At 41.4% G+C, this 20,040-nt stretch overlaps 1 protein-coding gene across 1 annotated transcript; it reads left to right on the top strand.

The window, feature by feature from the left end:
• The first annotated feature begins 8,394 nt into the window (after positions 1–8,394).
• Positions 8,395–9,525, top strand: LOC145391855 (uncharacterized). Its single transcript, XM_080266343.1, has one exon. It carries the CDS (start codon positions 8,395–8,397, stop codon positions 9,523–9,525), a length of 1,131 nt encoding a protein of 376 aa, XP_080122469.1.
• The last annotated feature ends 10,515 nt before the right edge of the window (positions 9,526–20,040 follow it).

The raw sequence follows: 20,040 nt of genomic DNA, 5'->3' as shown, positions 1-20,040 counted from the left end.
GGATATCTCCAAGCTCCAGATATTGTTAAGGGATTGTTTCACCTCAGACAGCAACTGTCGGAAGTCTGCAAGTTATTATAACCGATACCCACAGTTGACGACTTCGGACAGTGAAGCTTTGGTACAAACCTTGCATGGTATAACCAAGCTTCACACTGGACATATAGATAGACTCACAGACAGGCTCACAAAATTGCATGTCGCTTTACCTAATGCAAATTCTGATCTTTCCAAGCATGTCCACGCACGTACTAAGAGAGGACTTGTGGATCTCTTAGGTATCCTGTCTCAAAAGCTCTTTGGTACAGTGCAAGACAAGGACGTAGTGCAATTGGGTAGACAGATGCATGATTTGGCATTGGCGGCTAAGGCGAATAACAGGCTAATCGTACACACGTATGAACAGTTAGGTGAGTTCACTAACAAAGCTAACGAGATAATTAAGACTACAACCATTTCGTAGGAGCTGTGAACAACATCCAAACCAACTTACCAACCCTGACTAACTTAGTGTTAATCGGTGAGTACATACATGCTCTTGATGAGTAAACCACTGCTTTGGAGTCGCATGCAGCCAATATGGTGGACTGCTTAATCGATCCAAGTTTGAATAGGGTTAATGCTTTATTGCTTCCTACTCACATTTTAATCAGTGCTCTTGACGAAGCTATGGTGAAGCATGGATTTATGCCACTTTTTGGTATGAGTCAACTGGAATATTATTACCCATTGTTACAGGCCCAGTTGACCCATGATGGCATCCTGATATTGGTACCTATGAGGAATGCTGTAACATACCATGCATGGCTGTTCATTCCTTTCCCTTTTGCCTATACTAACAATACACTTGTCATTCTGAATGAGGGACCAGAGATGCTAGTTGTGTCGGAAGACAAAGGGTATATAGCTGAAACGACTGTGGATGAATTTGAGAAGTGTAAGGCCTCATTTCTTGATCCCCATGTATGTCCTGCTTTCCATTTTGTCTTCATTCCGTCAGAGGTAGAGAAATGTAAGATGACCTTGTTGGCACAAACACTTCCTCTGCACTGCAACATTGCACTTTCCAACCCATTCAGTTGAGGTCAGTTTTCCATGCTCATGTACATGCGATACAATACTTCTTTTTTCCTGAGACAGAGGACGTAACATTCATATGTGCCTCACAAAACCAGTTCCTTAAGGTAAAGGGTTACTATGCAGCACCAGATTATTGTGAGTTGCACAGTAAAGAGATAGCAGTTCTACCTAACAAGCACCATCTAGCTTTGTCAGTGAACTTCTTGTCCCAGTTACGACCCTTTTTACCTTTATTCAGTGTTTCTACCTTGAATGTGACTAGGCTGTCTCATGTGCTCAAAGAGATACAGTTCCTCGCCCACCTGAAGAAGACTAATTTAGAACCATATGTACTGTCCTATCTCCCTTCATACCTTTCTCCTTCCTATTTTGATCCTGGCGTTGGTATTCTACTTGTTGTGGTCTTGTCTTGTGTTTGTGTTTGGGGCTACTATCTACGAGGCCGAATGAGAAACCCACTAAAACCAAGGGTCCGTACTCGCGGATCGCAAGTGGACTTGCCTTCGTAGTTAGCTCTATACACTGGTTAGGCTACGCAGTAGTTAGGACAACAATGTTGACGGGGACGTCGAAAGGTGTGACCGAGCAATGTTCTTGTGCCAACATTGTTTCCCATGACGAGTTGTAGTTTCACACTATTGTTACATATTACATACAAAGTTGTTTATTCATAATTAACTATGTGTAATATAGTGTGAATGATAAGAACTAAACACCATTTCACTGTAAAGTGTTGCTCGGGACAGGATGCGCAATCAGACAACCTTTTTCAGTCAAAACAACCTAGGGTAAAGGGAAGGCGATAGAGAAGTATATTGTATATATGTTTAAAGTCTTGGGGAAATATTTACCTTGTTGGTATACTTGAATGTAATCAATACTACTTTACTGAGGTGTATAATGTACATGGTAAAGTTATGATGCTTCTATTCATGTATAAATCCCGAGTATCTGTGATGCTTGGCATCTCTATTTTATGCTGATTTCAGTGCCACTCCCCAGTGAGGGAAGGCAGCTAACAGCAGAACGCACTTATCATTCAAACGAGAGGGGCGTATATACTCTGAGCTCTCTGTGTCGCAGTTGTATCTTTCTGTGGCCAATAAAGAGAGAGAAATCTGCTCAGTTTTCAGTTCACCTGCACGCGCTACCTACCATATCCTTCAACAGGATCTACACCGATTCCCACCATCTCCAGTGTGTGAGAAAGACATTTGGTGGAGAGTGTCAGCCGGAAGTGACTTCGACCAGGCGCAACGTTATTAACTTGCTTGGAACAGTGAGGTCACGTCTAAGCTGATATATAATTGGTGATCAGCTGTGGGGTTCCAATAAACTGATATATTAGTGACCAGTTGAGGAATTTATATAAACCGACACACACGCCTTTTACTGTAATTACATAATTATCCAAAGAACCAGTTTGAAGAAATAAACACATCTTTCTTACTTCATCTCATCTGAAGTAATCATTACAAATCATATAGTTCTATCTATTGCCAGACGCCTTAATCCCGTAAGGGGTGGTCACAAACAAATCGCCTCCATGTTGCCGTCCCCCACCATTTCACTGCCCTCCCAACAGCTCACCCCCCCCCTCTTTCATATACCTCCCCACCCCATCCCTGCATCTCATCCTTGGCCTCATCCTTCCTCCTCCCCCCCTCCACCTCATGTACATACACTCTCCTCGCAGATTAACTGTTCAAGATGAGATACGAAATAATGAATGGGTCTGCACTCTCTTCCATATTTACTGAAGAACTATAATGCCAAGTGCTTCATTTAACCCACTGGAGTCCAGTGTCCTCGATATAGGACAGAACTGGGAATTTTCACAAGTCAATAAAGTAGGGAACCCCCGGGTAGGGACCCATGAGCTACGCGACTATGAGCCGATAGGCGAAAGGCGGTACGCTTAGTGCCTTCCCAATGCAATGCCTCGACCGGCAACTCTGGGATCCAATGGGTTAAAGTACGAAAGCTCAATAGCAACCCAGTAACTATAAACTACATAATTATTATATGAAGCATGTGACTGCTATAAACTGGGTAGTTTTCATAACCAATACCATTGACATTACGGCTAATTAACTATTTCCATTCATGAAACAAGGTTTTAATATTAAAAAAAAAAAATCTCACATGAATGATTTTCACTTCCGTTTCAATGTTCTTCCTGCACTTTGCTCGGTAATATCTATTTGACTGAAAATATATTAGGTATTAGGTATATGAGCCTTTGTGGCACTTCTTCCTTTGTGATGTATTCTGCAGACTACGCTTCAGTGTCTTCTGAGTCAATAGAAACTATGACGTCTAAGAAGATGCAAGCGAAAGTTAGACCATAATATGAAAAATAATAGCAAAAGCACTTTGTGTGTGTGTGTGTGTGTGTGTGTGTGTGTGTGTGTGTCCAACTCTGGGCATAGGCTTCACAGCCTGCTCTCAAAGCCCAGTAGTCCTACATACCATACACCTCTCTACATGTCACCACTTCGGCATTGACACCCACCGTCCATCTTGAATACATGCTAGGGCTGTCTCATACTCAGCGTAAGAGGCGTCCTAGCAAGTCTAATGTTCTGAAATTTCTTGTTTCTTATATTAAAATAATGACATAGTTTAAATCGGCAGCTTAACGAGAAGGTACTGAGGTGCAATGTGTAGAATAATTTGTCAAGGAAGAGGTGCTACGAAATATCCATTGTCACATAAAATACGACCTGCAGCTTGGAGAAAAAAAATAGGTACCCCCCCCCCCCAATCTTTCTCTCATGCCACGAGTTACTCTCTCACAGTGACAAGCTAATTCCTATTTACAATCGCTCCCTTGTCCTGACTTACATCCAGTTTTGAAGGAAGAACTAGACATGGGAAGACTTTTAATTTCATTTCCTTGTCATTCTTCCCAAAACAAATATAACTAGAAAGCCTCGGAGAGTGCATACCTCCGCACGAAGAAATGAACATGAGAAATTATTTCCTCTCGTTTCCTGTCTTGCCAGCTATTAAAGTAAAATGGTGTAAATTAACCTACGATGTTTCCTCTCGCACACTCTCTATAACTTGGCACGTAATTGTCATCTCTGCACCTTCAATGCTGAGATGTAGGAAAAAAAATATATAATATAGTGCTAGTCACCATGAAGGACTAGGGTAAGGATAATGATCTGCACCATTTCCTCATTCCACCACTGAGTTACGTGAAATAAACAGCAAAGGAACGAAAATCTGGGTCAAATTAGGGTGAAAGGTTCATGATCGAAGATCATTTCTGTAGAATGAGCAACAGTAGAAGGAACACTTTGCTGTCTCCTTTCCGCATCCATACCTGAACAACTAATCGGCATTTAACATTAACTTAAACACATGAATAATCAAGAACAAATCATAACTTTAGATAACGAAATATGCATTTACTTATAATTTATGACAGAGATCTCTATGGCAAGACTATTTCATCACAAAAAAAATAGCAGAATCCTTCCCTCTGGAAGGGTTCATAAACATAAAGGCACACAAGCACCGTAATCATTGTCAGCTGAATATTTTTCAAAACGTTAATGTACAGGGTGGTCCATATATAACCCTCCTCTTCCACTGTGATGGAATATTTTTCATCTGGTTTGGAGACGACTTATCGTTCAGTATCTATGCTGCATCATTTGTAACCCGTCCCCACCCCGGAGGGGATCAGGGACGGGTATTGTTTTCACTCGGGTTGTCTGCCTGTCTGTTAACAACTTTATTCGAGAACTATTGGTGCAATTTTGACTAAAATTACGGGGATGATGGGCTATGACCGTCTGATCGCCTGAAAAATTTTTGGGTCAAATTGGGCCAAGGCCCAGGCTGTAGGGCCAAAAAATGTTTTTAAAATGGGGATGGGTAAAAATCATTTTTTCTCCATAACTCCTTTCAGATTCGTCATATCGATATGAAACCAAAACCTGAAGGTGCATCTTTCAAAATCTGCATCCCATAACATGTCTCATTACATCAGGGGGGGTCATCCCCCAGTTAGCGGTAGGGGGGTTAATGTTAGGTGGGTCGGGCCTAAAATCTAAAATGGGCATAAAATCGTTAGTTTTCACCCGATTTGCTCCAGATTTGATATGTGACATCTTTGACTGGATATCCTATTGTGTTATAAATCATCATTAAAATGACTGCCGGGGACGGGTTTGCTGTGCCTTGGCATTGCTTCTTGTTCATCTGCCACACTCACACTCAAACCATCAGAATGAACATTTTCCATAAGGTACTACCAGGTGTTTCAAGTGGAGCGCAATTTTTGGACAACCCTGTATAACTGAGGTATGAATGGTAATATCCACATGATTGATGGTGCCCAGGGCATGGAAGGTTTCATACCGCCTCCTTCCTAATCATTCTGCGCAATACTCTTCAGTATCATCAATGTTTTTCATACAAACTTTGTTGACAATAAAAGGATATAAACAAGATACAAGCCAATGATAGAGCTTAATTTGCAAAATAAGTCGCTAGGGAGAATGTAATACTAAGCCTTCCATTCTTTCGATATGGTCAACCATGTCAATATAAACAACCATAGCAAAGTTATATGTGAAAACTGATAAATACAGGGAGAAATTGTAGTGCCATAATTTCAAGTATAGTATAAGTTAGTGTCAGCTATAACTCTGTTCCACGGAGTCTGACGCACTGATTTTGCCAGCCGAGGACAGGTGGATCTGGTAACACTGCGCGATGCACTCGGGCGGTGATTGGTGGATTTCCGTTGTGTTTGAACGTGCGACCTGTTGACTTTGTATTCCTGCCACCCCTCACATTTATTTGTAAGATACAAGATTATAAAGATATATATTAATGCAATGATATCTTTAAATGATAAATATGTCCCTTTTAATTTATTACAGATAAACCTGAACGACACTGATAAAAAAAAAACTAAGTAAAGTCGCAACTGGACGCATACGGACAAGTGTTGGCGATTGTCGCGGGAATTCAGACGTTCGGAGCAAGGTGGTTTCGTAGGTTCTTTGAAGGCTCGAATGTTTTTCCCACTACTACACTGTCACAGTCTACACCATGCCCTTCATTAGCTCATCTACTGTAAGAATTTTTGGTATCATTAGTTCTAACTTTAGTCCTAACTAATACCCCGTTCACACATCGCCGAAAGAGAAGCCGAATGCATGCCGAATAGGCTTCGGGAAACGTTCGGCGGTCAATTCTGGGGTATTCGGCGCACTTCGGGAACGTTTCGGGGTGTTCGAAATGGGTTCGGGCAAGTCACCGAATATTTCATCAAATACCCCGTTCACACATCGCCGAAAGAGAAGCCGAATGCATGCCGAATAGGCTTCGGGAAACGTTCGGCGGTCAATTCTGGGGTATTCGGCGCACTTCGGGAACGTTTCGGGGTGTTCGAAATGGGTTCGGGCAAGTCACCGAATATTTCATCAAACATGAAATATTCGGTGTGACCTGCCGGAACTCACTTCCTCGGGACCCCCTCGGGTCGCATTCGGTAATCCTTCGGTATGCATTCCAAGCATTCAGTACGCATTCGCCAATGCATCGCCGACAAAATGACCGTTAAAAATCGGTACGATGTCGGCGATGAATCGGCGAATATGGACAGAATACATACCAAAATTATACCGATTGTCCCAAGAATGTATACAGAATTTTGAACACCGCCCACCGAGGCATAAATAAAAGACCAAAGCATCCCAGTCACACTTTCCAGAGCTAGGAGAACGGGCGCACTACACCATCTACAGCAGAATGGAGGCGGCATCCGAAGACCTGTTCCCAGAAGACTCCAACCCCCACTTCCAAGACTGCGGCCAAGATTGATATATAGACACGTCTGACATTTGTAGACATCAAAATTTCACTTACCTGTTCGCGAGGATGCCGAAGGCGTTCTCGACCACTCGTCTTGCTCTGGAGAGGCGGTAGTTGTAGATGCTCTCCTCGTAGGTGTGACCTTGGTTGGGGAAGGGCTTCATCAACCATTCTTGAAGGGCGAAGGCATCATCTCCAACGATGAAGTAGGGCACTGGGCGTTCGCCGTCAATCAGAGGTTCTTGGGGAGGCAGTCGAACTTGGTTATTCGAGAGCGCTTTGTGTAGGGTTGAGTTGGTAAATACCTGGGCATCGCAAGTTGACCCATTGGCACGCACATCCACAAACATGAATTTGTAATCATTGTCGACCACAGCAAGCAGGACCAGGGAGAAGAAATCCTTGTAGTTGTAGTAGTAGGATCCACTTTTGCTAGGAGCACGCATACGAATGTGCTTCCCATCTATCACTCCAACGGTGTGATGAAACTGCCACCTTCGTGGGAAGCCCTTCGCAACTTGTTTCCATTACTCGGCTGTCGATGGGCAAACGATCACCTTGTCCATGTACTTGTCCATGTAGTGTGTAATGATGCTATGTACAGTTCATAATTCAAAAATTGTTCTCAAGCAAATACTTTCTGTACTCTTCGGTCGTGTTAATATTCATCGTGGGTTGTAGTTCCATTACTTGTTGGTAATAAATAGTAATAAGGAAGAGTGATTATACGAATTAGTACAATCAATTAATAGCAGTGCTGGTGTAGTGGTAACAGCGAGCGAGACAGTAGGCCATGTTTGCGAACGTGATAGCGCCCGAATATGGCCTGTAGGCTAGCTGCAAACGCCTGCACAACTTACGTAGCCCTGGCTGGTAGGATAACAGAAAGGAGCAAAAAATATCTGTAGATTTTCTTAGTTGTGTTATATAGACATTACGTAAGCATCCTTTAAAATTTATGAAGCTGTTGTAATAACCATGTCAAAAGACTTGACTGCCCAAAATCCTTTTTAAAATAGTGCCATAAACACTGCATAATTGATGACCTATATTATAACAGAAAGCAGCACGAGAGTCAAGTATCGCATAGGTTTCCTATACTTGTTAGAAGTATGGAATTATTTATATATAGTATAATCTTTACGATTGACGGGTTCATCTGTAGGTTTTTCGTTTATTTTTAATATATTCCTGCTTAGGATGTGTTGCCTGAAATAAAGATTTGTCGGCAGGTATGTATTGGACAACATGCATGGAACCAGCATGACCACTACCACCACCACCACAACACCACCAACAACTACTACAGCAACAACAAGTAGTAATACTATTACTACCACCACCGCTACTACCACTACCACTACCACTAATACTACCGCCACCTGCACTTCAAGTACAGAGCAACACACAGGCCCTGACAAAAAGTTCCAACGGTCCCCTCACAAATATGGAAGTCAGAGTCGAAATATTATAATGAACGTTCACCGATTTTTTACGAGGGAGGGTCAGTGTGAAACACAACCACAAGTGACACTGAAAACAGCACAAGCAACTGGGGTCAGCTACAGAACTATCCAGAGGATAATAGCAGAGGCTTCCAAGTCGCCTAATGGTACAATGTGTTCACCACCTAAACGTGTACGACCATCACCCATCGTAGGAAATCTGGACAGTTTTGACCAAGGATGCATCAGACGAGAGCTGCTGGCATTTTATGAACGAGGTGAACTGCCAACGATTTCGGCTTTATTAAAGAAAGTCCAGGAGCCTCCTGTCAATTTCAAGGGGTGTCGAACTTCATTATTTAGAATAATAAGACAACTGGGATTTCAGATTAAGAAGGTGCAAAGTGGAAGGAAAATTTTGATGGAAAGGAAGGACATTGTGTCAGCCAGAAAGGAATACCTTCGAGAAACGAACAACAGCAGAGCAAGTTCCCATCCCCGTCCGGTGGTCTTTTTGGATGAAACATGGATCAACCAAAACATCTGTGTTGAGCGTTGTTGGACTGATCCAGACGGAACAGCTGACCCTAAACTTAAGACGGGGAGAGGTGCCAGATTCATCATCGTTCATGCTGGTTGTCACCAAGGTTTCATACCTGGAACTCTTTTGATGTTCCGGTCCAAGAATGGATCAAACCGGGACTACCATGATGCTATGGACCATGAACGGTTCAAGATCTGGTTCCAAGAACAATTACTTCCCAACATCAATGAAGGATCACTAATAGTTTTAGAAGATAATGCACCATACCACTCAAAAATCACCCGTAAAGTGCCAACAACCAGCAGCAGAAAAGATGAACTACTACAGTGGTTAGCTTCAAACAACATCTCCGATGATCCCTCTGCTACTAAAGTACAGTTACTTCAGATCTGTAAAAAACACAAGTCAAAGCAAGAATACGAAATTGATCACATAGCAGTTAGTCACGGACATAGAGTACTCAGGCTACCCCCCTACCACTGCATGCTGAACCCCATTGAACTAATTTGGGCACAGGTGAAAACTGAAGTGAAGCAGAAAAACTCTAACGGTAACCAGTGCCTGAAGAGAATTGAGCAAATAGCCTACGAGGCAATCAACAACATTAACATCTGAACATTGGCGGAAATGCATCGACCACACACTAAAAATTGAGGCTGAATTCAGGGCCAAGGACATTGCACAAGATCATTATGTTGAAAATTTTGTAATTAATGTGGCATCTGACGAAAGTAGTGTGGACGATCCAAGTGAAGAGGAAAGTGATATGGAGACCTAAATATACAACCTTACCTTAGATATGCTTAGCTTTTCTTGATTATGATTTGTGTGAGCACACACACACACACACACACACACACACACACACACACACACACACACACACACACACACACAATCTCACTGGGGTCAATACATGCTGTTCTTAATAAACACATTTTCAATACCTTCATAGGTAACAGCTGCTTTACACAGCTACATTATTTTGTTTGTATTCTTAGTCAGATTCAGTAAATTTTTTTCTTACAGTAATACGTTTGGTGTTTATTTTCCTGAGCCATTTCATAAGACAGTATCATGAGAGAGAGAGAGAGAGAGAGAGAGAGAGAGAGAGAGAGAGAGAGACCTGGAAAGTAATGGATTACATTATTGCAGAATGAACCGAGTATTTGTTAACGGCGGAATAAAGGAAAGATAAAAGCAAACCCCATGAGTAAATAATAACTTGTACCATGCCGCTACAATTAAACCGCGTAAAGTGTGAACGAAATTAATCATAGTGAAATGACAATATAAACAAATAAATCATAATTATCATTAGGCCTGCTTGTCCTTAACTGTTGTCCGTATGCTTCCAGTAGCGCCTTAGTTTTGTTATCAGTGTCGTTCAGGTTTATCTCTAATAAATTAAAAACAACATTTTTATCACTAAAGATATCATTGCATTAATCTGCAGCCGTATAATTCTGTATCTTACAAATAAATGAGGAGGTTGGTAGGAATACAAATTCAATTTAGCGCAGGTTCAAATACGATGGAGATTGACCAATCACCGCCCGAGGACACGGCGCAGTATTACCAATTCCGCCTGTCCTCAGCTGGCAAAATCAGTGCGTCAGACTCCGTGGAACCGAGTAGGTAATGTTATCAATATAATCTGTATACTTCATTTACCCGTCGAGTCTTATATTTAAGTTTAGTCTTAGTTGATATTCATAACGTGAACATGATTCTGTTATTGATAGTACTTAGTTGAGTATTGGTGTGAATATGATTAACTTTTATTACATATGAACCAGCCGTTTCAATAAAGACGTATAACCACGGTAGTTTTAGTAGGGATTAATAATCGCGAATGCCTTTCTTCGTATTCTGATCTAGAGATTTATATGTCATTGTTAATAGTGCTCCCCTTTTGAACTATGCAGAGGTGAATTGAGAATATCTGAAGTAAGATTGTTGAAGGTAGTCATTTGTGAAGCGCGAAATGCATGTTACTGAGTTGTGTCATCACACGGGTAATAAAACCTTTCGAATTCCTAATTGATTTGGCTTCGTTATGATTAAAGTTCCTGTACGCTTATTACAAAAATTTTGAACACTGTAAGTCATTTACCTACGTATGTTAAGTGCAAGCGTATCTCTCGTATTCTTTGAAGATCTTAGAGAGTCGATAATAGTACAAAGTAATCAGTTAAAGTTTTAGCCGATTTCCGATACGAGTATAAAAATGCAGGGGGGTAGGCCAGATCGCCGTTCCTATCTCCAAAGTTCACAGGTTAGTGCCAAACTCTCATCCCCCCCACCCCTTCTCCCTCGTGTAATGTAAGTCTTCATATACGTTCGTTAGTTAAGTTGGTGATATATCCCCTGATCTTTACTTGTACTGAATAACGAGATCGCCTTTCCTCTCCATCGTGCACAAGTCAGATTGCTGTTCCCCTTCGTATAGTTCACAGAGATCATGTGTTCAAGCCACTGGCTAACCACTAACACTACATCACCTCCACCCCCCTTTTCCTTAGTTCATGAAATCAAAGTGCTTATCGTCTGGTCCATTTGAATAATGTCCATTTGAATAATGGATTCAGTTGTATATGATTCTTGAGTTACTGTACAAGTTTAGTCTTAAGAAAATGATTTTGGTGGTAATTTTTAGGTTTCCTGAACCCACTCGGCTGTGTATGAGCAGCAGTAATCCTTCTAAAGGTGATTCTTTCTCAACACCCATGAAAAGTAACATTTATATACTCCTTCTTGTGTTTGTTCTGCTTAGGTAGACTATCATTACCTGAAGGGGTTGGAGAATGTCCCTGAACTTTAGAGGCACTGCCAAGTTTCTTATTTTTAATTGTACAAGAGTGAGGAAAGTGAACTGATCTAAAATCATAAAAGATCTCAGTGGGTGCTACCCCCACCACAAGATTCAGTCTACTGATCAAATAAATGACCCAGCTGTATAGCAAAGAGGTCATAGGTTTCGCTAACTTTGATCAGAGCTGATTTGAAATCCTGTCTGTATTCAAACGATGTCTTAGTAATATCTCTTAACAAAGCCTGCTGTAGAAGGTCATAGTCTTAAGGATCTCATCAGATAAACTTGTGTAAATTTCTACACGGTACCAGTTAACAGGCTACCAAATTGAAAAGCATAAATACTTTTATCTTTGCAACAAACTGGCAATTCTTTCAGACCTAATGAGGTAAGCAACTATGTCTTTAACATTCTTATAGACTGGCAGATTTGGTTTATTAACATCATCAATAACGTCAGGATCAAGACGGGCTCCACGATTTGTCTTGGCCAACTGTAACTCGTAATCATTTTTCAGTCTCTTCCTTTCTGTCTCTTCTTTCTTTGTCTTTCTGTCTCTGCCTCTGTCTCTAGTTTCTCTTTCTCTAATTTCTGTTTCTCTAGCTTTCTCTCGCTAGCACTTTCCTCTCTGGCAATATATATATATATATATATATATATATATATATATATATATATATATATATATATATATATATATATATATTTTTCCTGCATTATGTCAACCCCTTTCTTTCTGTCTCTGCCTCTGTCTCTAGTTTCTCTTTCTCTAATTTCTGTTTCTCTAGCTTTCTCTCGCTAGCACTTTCCTCTCTGGCAATATATATATATATATATATATATATATATATATTTTTCCCTGCATTATGTCAACCCCTGTTAGCCCTAACACTTCAGCCTCAGCTTTCAGCCATGATCTGAATTATGACAAACACAGCGAAAGAAAAATATAAAAATTACGAAATGAACGTCTCCAAAATTTTATGGAGTCAAGACTCTCACGTCATACCAGTGAGGAGATTAAAGATAAGTATAATATAAACAAAATCTGTCCTTCCTTCAAAGGTGGTCGTCATAAATTTGCCCACTAACATTCCCTGTGAGAGGCGTATTATACTACTACCTACAGTACATCAAGGGAAACAGTATGTTAGGTAGATTTACCTGTGGGCCCCAGTGACGGTAATGAATAATGGTTGAACAACCTAATTGCATATACTTATATCAGTGCACAAGGTAATGCTACAAGGTACACATGTCAAAACAAATTCATGCAGTAGACTATACCCAATACCATCAAAAAAGATAAGTTACCATCTTGGCGAGGTCACCACCTATGAATACCAGGGTTATTAAAGATAACTATTGGTTACCATATTTAAGGCATTGTGTACAATTAAATTTACTTAAAGACATAAACTTTACCTGGATACATTTTGCATGTAAAATATAGCCTCGTTTGACCAATTTCATACCCAGACATATACATACACATATACAACCCTCTCAGCTTCTAAGTAGGTAGGTAGGTGAGGGTTACTTGACTGGTGGATAAAGATGACCAGACACGACTGTGGTCTGCACAACAGGTATCATCAGGCCCACATGTCCCCTAGGCCAGTTCCACTCTGGACTGGGTCACCTTAGGCAGTCTAACTTCGAGATGCTTCTCACCCCCGGCCCTCTACGTGGGGTGGAATCCCTCAGTGCACTCGGGCTGAAGTTGGAGAGTAAATTGAAGGCAGTTCCAACGGAGCTTTCCCACATTACTTCATACGGGACATTGTTCTAGTGTCTGACATTTTTTTCCACATTGGAGCATGTCTGTCGCTACTGTACACATTATATTATTCATATTTAGAGAAAATGTGTTGTAGCGTTGAGATAAGAAACCAAATACCACTTTAGTATAGTGTGGTGTGGGAATGAAGATGAGCACTAGATATGCAGAGCCCAGCATTTTCTATTACAAACAGCGAGGGTAAAGGAAAGGCGATAGAGAAATATGAATTGCATATATGTTTAAAGTCTTGGGGAAATATTTACCTTGTTGGTATACCTTAATGTAAGCAATACTACTTTACAGAGGTGTCTAATGTGCATGGTAAAGTTGTGGTGCTTCTATTCATGTATAAATCTCAGTTGTCTGTGGGGTTTGGCATATCTGAATATGTTGACCTAAGTGCCACTCCCAAAGGGGACGCTGGCCAGCTAGGGCAGAATGCACTTATTCAAACGAGAGGGACATATTAACTCTGAGCTCTCTGTGTCGCAGTTGTATCTTTCTGTGGCCAATAGAGATAAATCTGCTCAGTTTTCAGTTCACCTGCACTACTACCTACCTCTACAATTCCTTCAACAGGATCTACACCAATTCCCACCATCTCCAGTGTGTGAGAAAGAATTTGGTGGAGTGTTTCAGCCGCAAGTGACTTCGACCAGGCAGAACTTTATTAACCTTTGCTTGGAACAGTGAGGTAACATCTAAGCTGATATATAAATTGGTGATCAGCTATGGGGTTCCAATAAGCTGATATATTAGTGACCAGTTGAGGAACTCATACAAGCCAACACAATATTGGTGCCAGTGGAGGAACGACACACATAATATTGGTGTTCAGTGCTGGGATATGAAAAGGTGCTAAAGGGATTTGTGCAGTGAAAAACCCTTGCAACCGCTCGTGATCCTGCAGATGAAACAGAAAATCTTACTCTCCTGTTGCAAAGGGACTAATTGTGGAGCGAGTAAGTGAAGCAGATATATCAGAGTAATTATTCTTGTTCCCTCTCTATCTCTGCCTGAGAGAGATATCTCTACCTTCAAGCGCGAAGGCAATTATGTCGCTCTGGTGTGCGAGATATCGGCTCACCGAGGCTAGTGCGGTGAAGGGTGGTATCGTCTAGACTCATCTGGCAACTCGGCGCGGAGGCTGGAGTGAGGGAGAGCGAGTGTGTGGTGGGCTGTGTGGCGCAGTGTGGCATCTTGCAGTTACCCAAGGACCAGCTTCGGAAGAGGATTGTCGTGTGGTTGGAGAAGAAACCTTGCGAAGTGTGTGGACTTGCAGTACGAATCTACTGGGAACTTCAGCATCATATGACACCTAGGTAGTGTACATTGTTACATAGCCTATGATTTCATCATCCTTTGTTTAATTTTTAACGCACAGTGTGCTGCATGTTTGATCACGAGCGTGTTCTGCCTCAGTCCCCCTTCTACCGTTATAGTAGAGTAAGTCGTCCTTTCTGTTGTTCAGAGCGGGATTGTCAACTCTTTGTCCCCATGGCTTCATTTGCGCGTCCTTACAAGTTGTATCAAGCTCTGCCGGCCCCTATATAATGAGCTCAGTCTCTACATTAATTGCCACTTAGATCTACTCCTCATTTTGTTCACATCTCTGTCCTCCCCTGTACAGTTATTATTATTGTGAGTGCTCAGGAAGTCTCCAACCATCTAGCAGCTGTGTGTAATTTGAGTATAACTATTGTTGCATTTTTTCTTGTACTGTGTAGCATAAGGTTAATTCTTAGGTCTTGTGGTTTTTTTTTTTGTGATTTATGTAAGGTTCTTATGGTCAGCCATCATTAATAATATTTTGTATCTGTAATGATTTATCTTGCATTAACTGAGCATTACCCAGTGTATTTTCATTTTATCAGGGCTGACTTAGGTAAATTTACTCTTGCTAATTTCGTGTTAATAGAGGCTATTGCAGTTAACCAAATATTTAACCTGTTTTTTTGCCATTACATTATCCTTATGAGTCCTGAATGTTTTGTTGTTAGTTTGAGCATTAAACTTTAACTTGTAATTTTACCTAACTCTTTTGTTTTGAAACTGGAACTTTACGGGACAGTAGTGATTTTTAGTATTCTCACTTAAAGTGTACATTATCTTTCTCTGTTCCGTAACAGAAATTTGGCGACCTCTAATCAGGATATTCAGGATATTATCATAAGGATATTGCTTGATATTTTGTGACTGTGATTTATTCATGATGTCTACTATTACTACACTTGTTGAAGCCAAAGATTTTTTGTCAAATGTGCAAACAGTGTGTGATGTAGAAAACAGAACAAAGAATGAACTTAAGCTTGTTGCTCAACAATTGGGAATTGCTGTTCGCTCTCATCATTCTAAAGATCAAATTTTTGACATGATTAATGAAAGCTTGTTTAATGTAACTCCTCCAAATGAGCAAACGCAGATTGAATTAGCTAAGTTACAGCTAGCCCTGCAGGAGGCTCAGGCTAAGGAGGCGAAGTCTCGTGCTAAGGAGGCTGAATTTCAGGCCCGTTCTAAGGAGGCTGAGGCACAAGTTTAAATTGCTAGGATTCAGGCAGACCATGAGTATCGCATGAAACAAGGTGGAACTGGATCAACTAGCTCTGATGATTTTGATGTGGCTAAAAATGTTAAACTTGTCCCTCCTTTTAATGAATCTGATTTAACGAAGTATTTTCAGTTGTTTGAGAGGGTAGCTACAGGTTTTAATTGGCCCAAACAGTATTGGCCAGTACTCCTTCAAACTGTTCTCACCGGTAAAGCTCAAGTAACTTATGCATCTTTGCCTCGGGATCAATCTGATAATTATGATGTAGTTAAGAGCTTGATTCTTAAGGCCTATGAACTTGTTCCTGAAGCCTATAGAGTAAAATTTAGGACAACTTATAAGCAAGATAAGCAATCCCATGTTGAGTATGCAAAAATCAAAGAAGATCTGTTAGAGCAGTGGTTAAATTCTAAGAATGTGGATTCTGATTTTGGTAAATTTAAGCAGATGATTTTGCTGGAGGACTTCAAAAGGTGTATTAGTAAAGATGTAAGCCTATATCTTGATGAGAAAAGAATAGATAATTTGTCTGATGCTGCAGTTTTAGCTGATGAATATGTTCTCACTCACAAGAGATATTATAAAGAAAAAAGGGAAAGCTGAGAGTAAGTACGTTGCCTCTACTCAGAGTACAGGTAACAGGAAAGAGAATAAGGATGATGTTTCTCAGGAAGTAAATACCAGCTTCACCTCTAGATTTCAGAAAAGTAAATGTACTTATTGTAGTAAGCTTGGTCATACTACGGAGAAATGTTTCAGGAGACAGCGTGATGTGAACTAAAAGGAGTCTTTAAATATTCAGTTAATTGGTCTAGTGTCCACTCTTGAGAGTTCCCAGAATTCTTTAACTGAGTTAACTGAACCTGCTTTGAGGGGTAACTTAAATTCTCATGATGGAGCTCCTCTTTTGAGCAGTAACGTGGGTGACACTCTCAAGAGTTCATGTGCTAATTTCCTGTCTGATGGTTTTGTCAGTCCTCTGGACAGTAATGACAGGAAATCAGTTAAAATATATCGTGATACAGGTGCTTGCCAATCCCTTATGCTGACCAGTGTTCTAGGCTCTAATGTTAATTCCTCTGATGAAACAGTAATCTTACAAGGTGTAGGGAATAATTACTTCTCTGTCCCTCTGTGCAGAGGGAATTTAGAGTCTGGTTTTGTTAATGGTTCCGTTATGGTTGGGTTGGTTGAGACACTCCCAATGTCAGGTGTAACTTTCTTACTTGGAAATGATATTGGTGGAAGTCAAGTGTGTCCAGCTCCTCAGTTGTCTAGTGAGCCAGTGGCTGCGGCCCAGGATTGTGATGTCCCTGATGTGTTCCCTGCATGTGCTGTCACTAGGGCTAAGTCTAAAGTTACTGGTGACTTAGAGGATAATGATGATGATGTTATCTTAGCTGACACTTTTCTTGCTAATTTGGACCACTCATCAGATGAGGCAGTACCCCGTAGTGTTGATAATTTGTCTCGTCAAGAGTTGGTTGAGTTGCAGGTTGCTGACCCTGAGTTGAAAGGTCTAGCTAACTCTGCTTACAGTGAAGAAGAGTCAGCCGGTGCTTCTACTTGTTATTATGTAAAGTCAGGAGTACTTATGAGGAAGTGGAGACCCCCAACAGCATCAGCCGACTGTGAATGAGAGGTTGTACATCAAGTTGTCATCCCTCGTGTTTGTAGGCAGGATATCATTAGAGTGGCTCATGATTCCAGTTTTGCAGGACACCTTGGAGTGAGGAAGACTGTGGCACGCATTTTGAAACACTTCTACTGGCCAGGTATCTTCAGGGATGTTTCCTGGTATTGTAAGTCTTGTCACACCTGTCAAGTTGTGGGGAAGTGTAATTAGACCGAAAAGGTTGCACCTCTAGTTCCCATTCCTCCTTTTGAGGCGCCATTCACCCGTGTGTTGGTGGATATTGTGGGCCCTCTTCCTAAGACTTCTTCAGGATTTTCTTATGTGTTGACCCTGATTGATATGGCTACTCGTTATCCTGAAGCCATTCCACTTAGAAATATCTCAGCAAAGAACGTGGTTAAGGAAATGCTAGGGTTCTTCACAAAGTTTGGTCTGCCCAAGGAGGTACAGTCAGACCGAGGAAGTAATTTCATGTCAAATGTTTTCAAGCAATCTCTGAAAGAGTTGGGCATCACCCAGATCACGTCTTCAGCTTACCATCCCCAGACCCAAGGAGCGTTGGAGAGATATCATCAAACACTCAAATCGATGCTCAAGAAATATTGTTTGGAACATCAGAAAGACTGGGATAAAGGTCTTCCATTCGTTGTGTTTGCTGCAAGAGAATCTCCAAATGAATCACTGGGCTTCTTACCTTTTGAACTACTGTTTGGCCATGAAGTAAGAGGACCCCTTAAGTTACTCAAGGAATGCTGGCTGTCGGAGGAAGATGACGTCAACCTGCTGGAGTATGTGATGAAGTTCAAAGAACGGCTGTCCACTGCTTTACAGCTGGCGAGAGAGAATTTAGGAGCTGCTCAGGAGAAGATGAAGACTTGGTATGATAAGAAGTCCAGGTTACGCCACTGTCAGCCAGGAGATCAGGTTTTGATTCTGCTACCAGTGCATGGGCAACCTCTTCAAGCCAAGTTTAGTGGTCCTTATTTCGTGGACAAGAAACTCAGTGATGTCAACTATGTCATCGCCACACCAGATCCTAGAAAGAACAAGCAACTTTGTCACATCAACATGCTAAAGTTATATCACAGGCGGGTCGAAAATAATTCAGTCTGCACTGTAGCTGTTCCACCCGAGTCTACAAGTGAAGCTCTCCCCTGCAGCATGAGCCTGGGTGATAGTTTGGGGAAGAATCCTGATATCATGAATGATCTCCAGACTAAGCTTTCTCATCTAGCTCCCGAGGAAAGGCAGGAGTTTTCGGCATTACTGCAGGAGTACCCGCAAGTGTTCCGTGCCACTCCAGGAAGAACCACTGTGTTGATGCATGATGTCGATGTTGGAGACGCAAAGCCAATTAAACTGCCTCCTTACCGTGTGAACCCAGTGAAAGTTCCTCTCATCCAGAAGGAGCTTGGCTACCTGTTGGACCGCAAGATAATTGAGCCCTGTCAGAGCGAGTGGAGTTCTCCTGTCACTCTAGTCCCTAAGCCAGGTGGGTCACAGCGGCTTTGCATCGACTACAGACGTGTTAATCAGATAACCAAAACAGACACCCTCTCCCTCGCGTGGAAGATTGCATAGACAAGATCGGAAAGGCTAGGTACATAAGTAAGTTTGATTTGTTAAAGGGATACTGGCAAGTACCTATGACTGAACGTGCTAGGGAGATCTCATGTTTTGTAACACTAGGAAAGACTTTTGCATGTTCTGTAATGCCATATGGTATGAAGAATGCACCAGCCACATTTCAGAAGCTCATGAATGTTGTAACAGAGGGTTTGGCAGGGTTTGTTGTTTATATTGATGATGTATTAATCTTCAGTGACAACTGGAAAGATCACCTATGCCATGTCAGTAAATTTCTTGAGCGTTTAGTTCAGGCTAATCTTGTAGCTAATTTATCAAAGTGTGAGTTTGGTCAAGCTAAAGTTCAGTACCTTGGGTACGTAATTGGTGAGGGACATGTTGCACCACCAGCAGCTAAGGTTCAGGTTATAAGTGATCTTCCCAGACCTAAAAGTAGGAAAGAGCTACAAAGATTTTTGGGAATGGTAGGTTATTACCGGAGATTTGTTCTTAACTTTTCAATTCTTGTATCACCACTTACAGACCTACTGAAAAGGGAGTTAAATTTGTCTGGACCGATAACTGTGAATCCTCTTTCAACAAACTTAAAGCTATCCTATTAAGTCAGCCAGTGCTCGCTACTCCAAATTTTGCTAAGCCTTTTAAGATGGCTGTTGATGCAAGTGATACAGGAGCCGGGGCTGTTTTGCTGCAAGAGGATGATCAGGGTATTGAACACCCTGTATCTTATTACAGTAAGAAGTTCACTCCACCTCAAAAGA

The sequence above is a fragment of the Coenobita brevimanus genome, chromosome 20 (assembly GCF_032717465.1).
Source record: "Coenobita brevimanus isolate Jiangsu-jjx chromosome 20, ASM3271746v2, whole genome shotgun sequence".
In the NCBI taxonomy this organism is placed as follows: domain Eukaryota; kingdom Metazoa; phylum Arthropoda; class Malacostraca; order Decapoda; family Coenobitidae; genus Coenobita; species Coenobita brevimanus.
This window is presented reverse-complemented; position numbering and strand designations above follow the sequence as displayed.

What these genes read in the sequence shown, in the direction of transcription:
- LOC145391855 (XM_080266343.1), top strand. Translation starts at nt 8,395, where the DNA reads ATGAACGTTCACCGATTTTTTACGAGGGAGGGTCAGTGTGAAACACAA.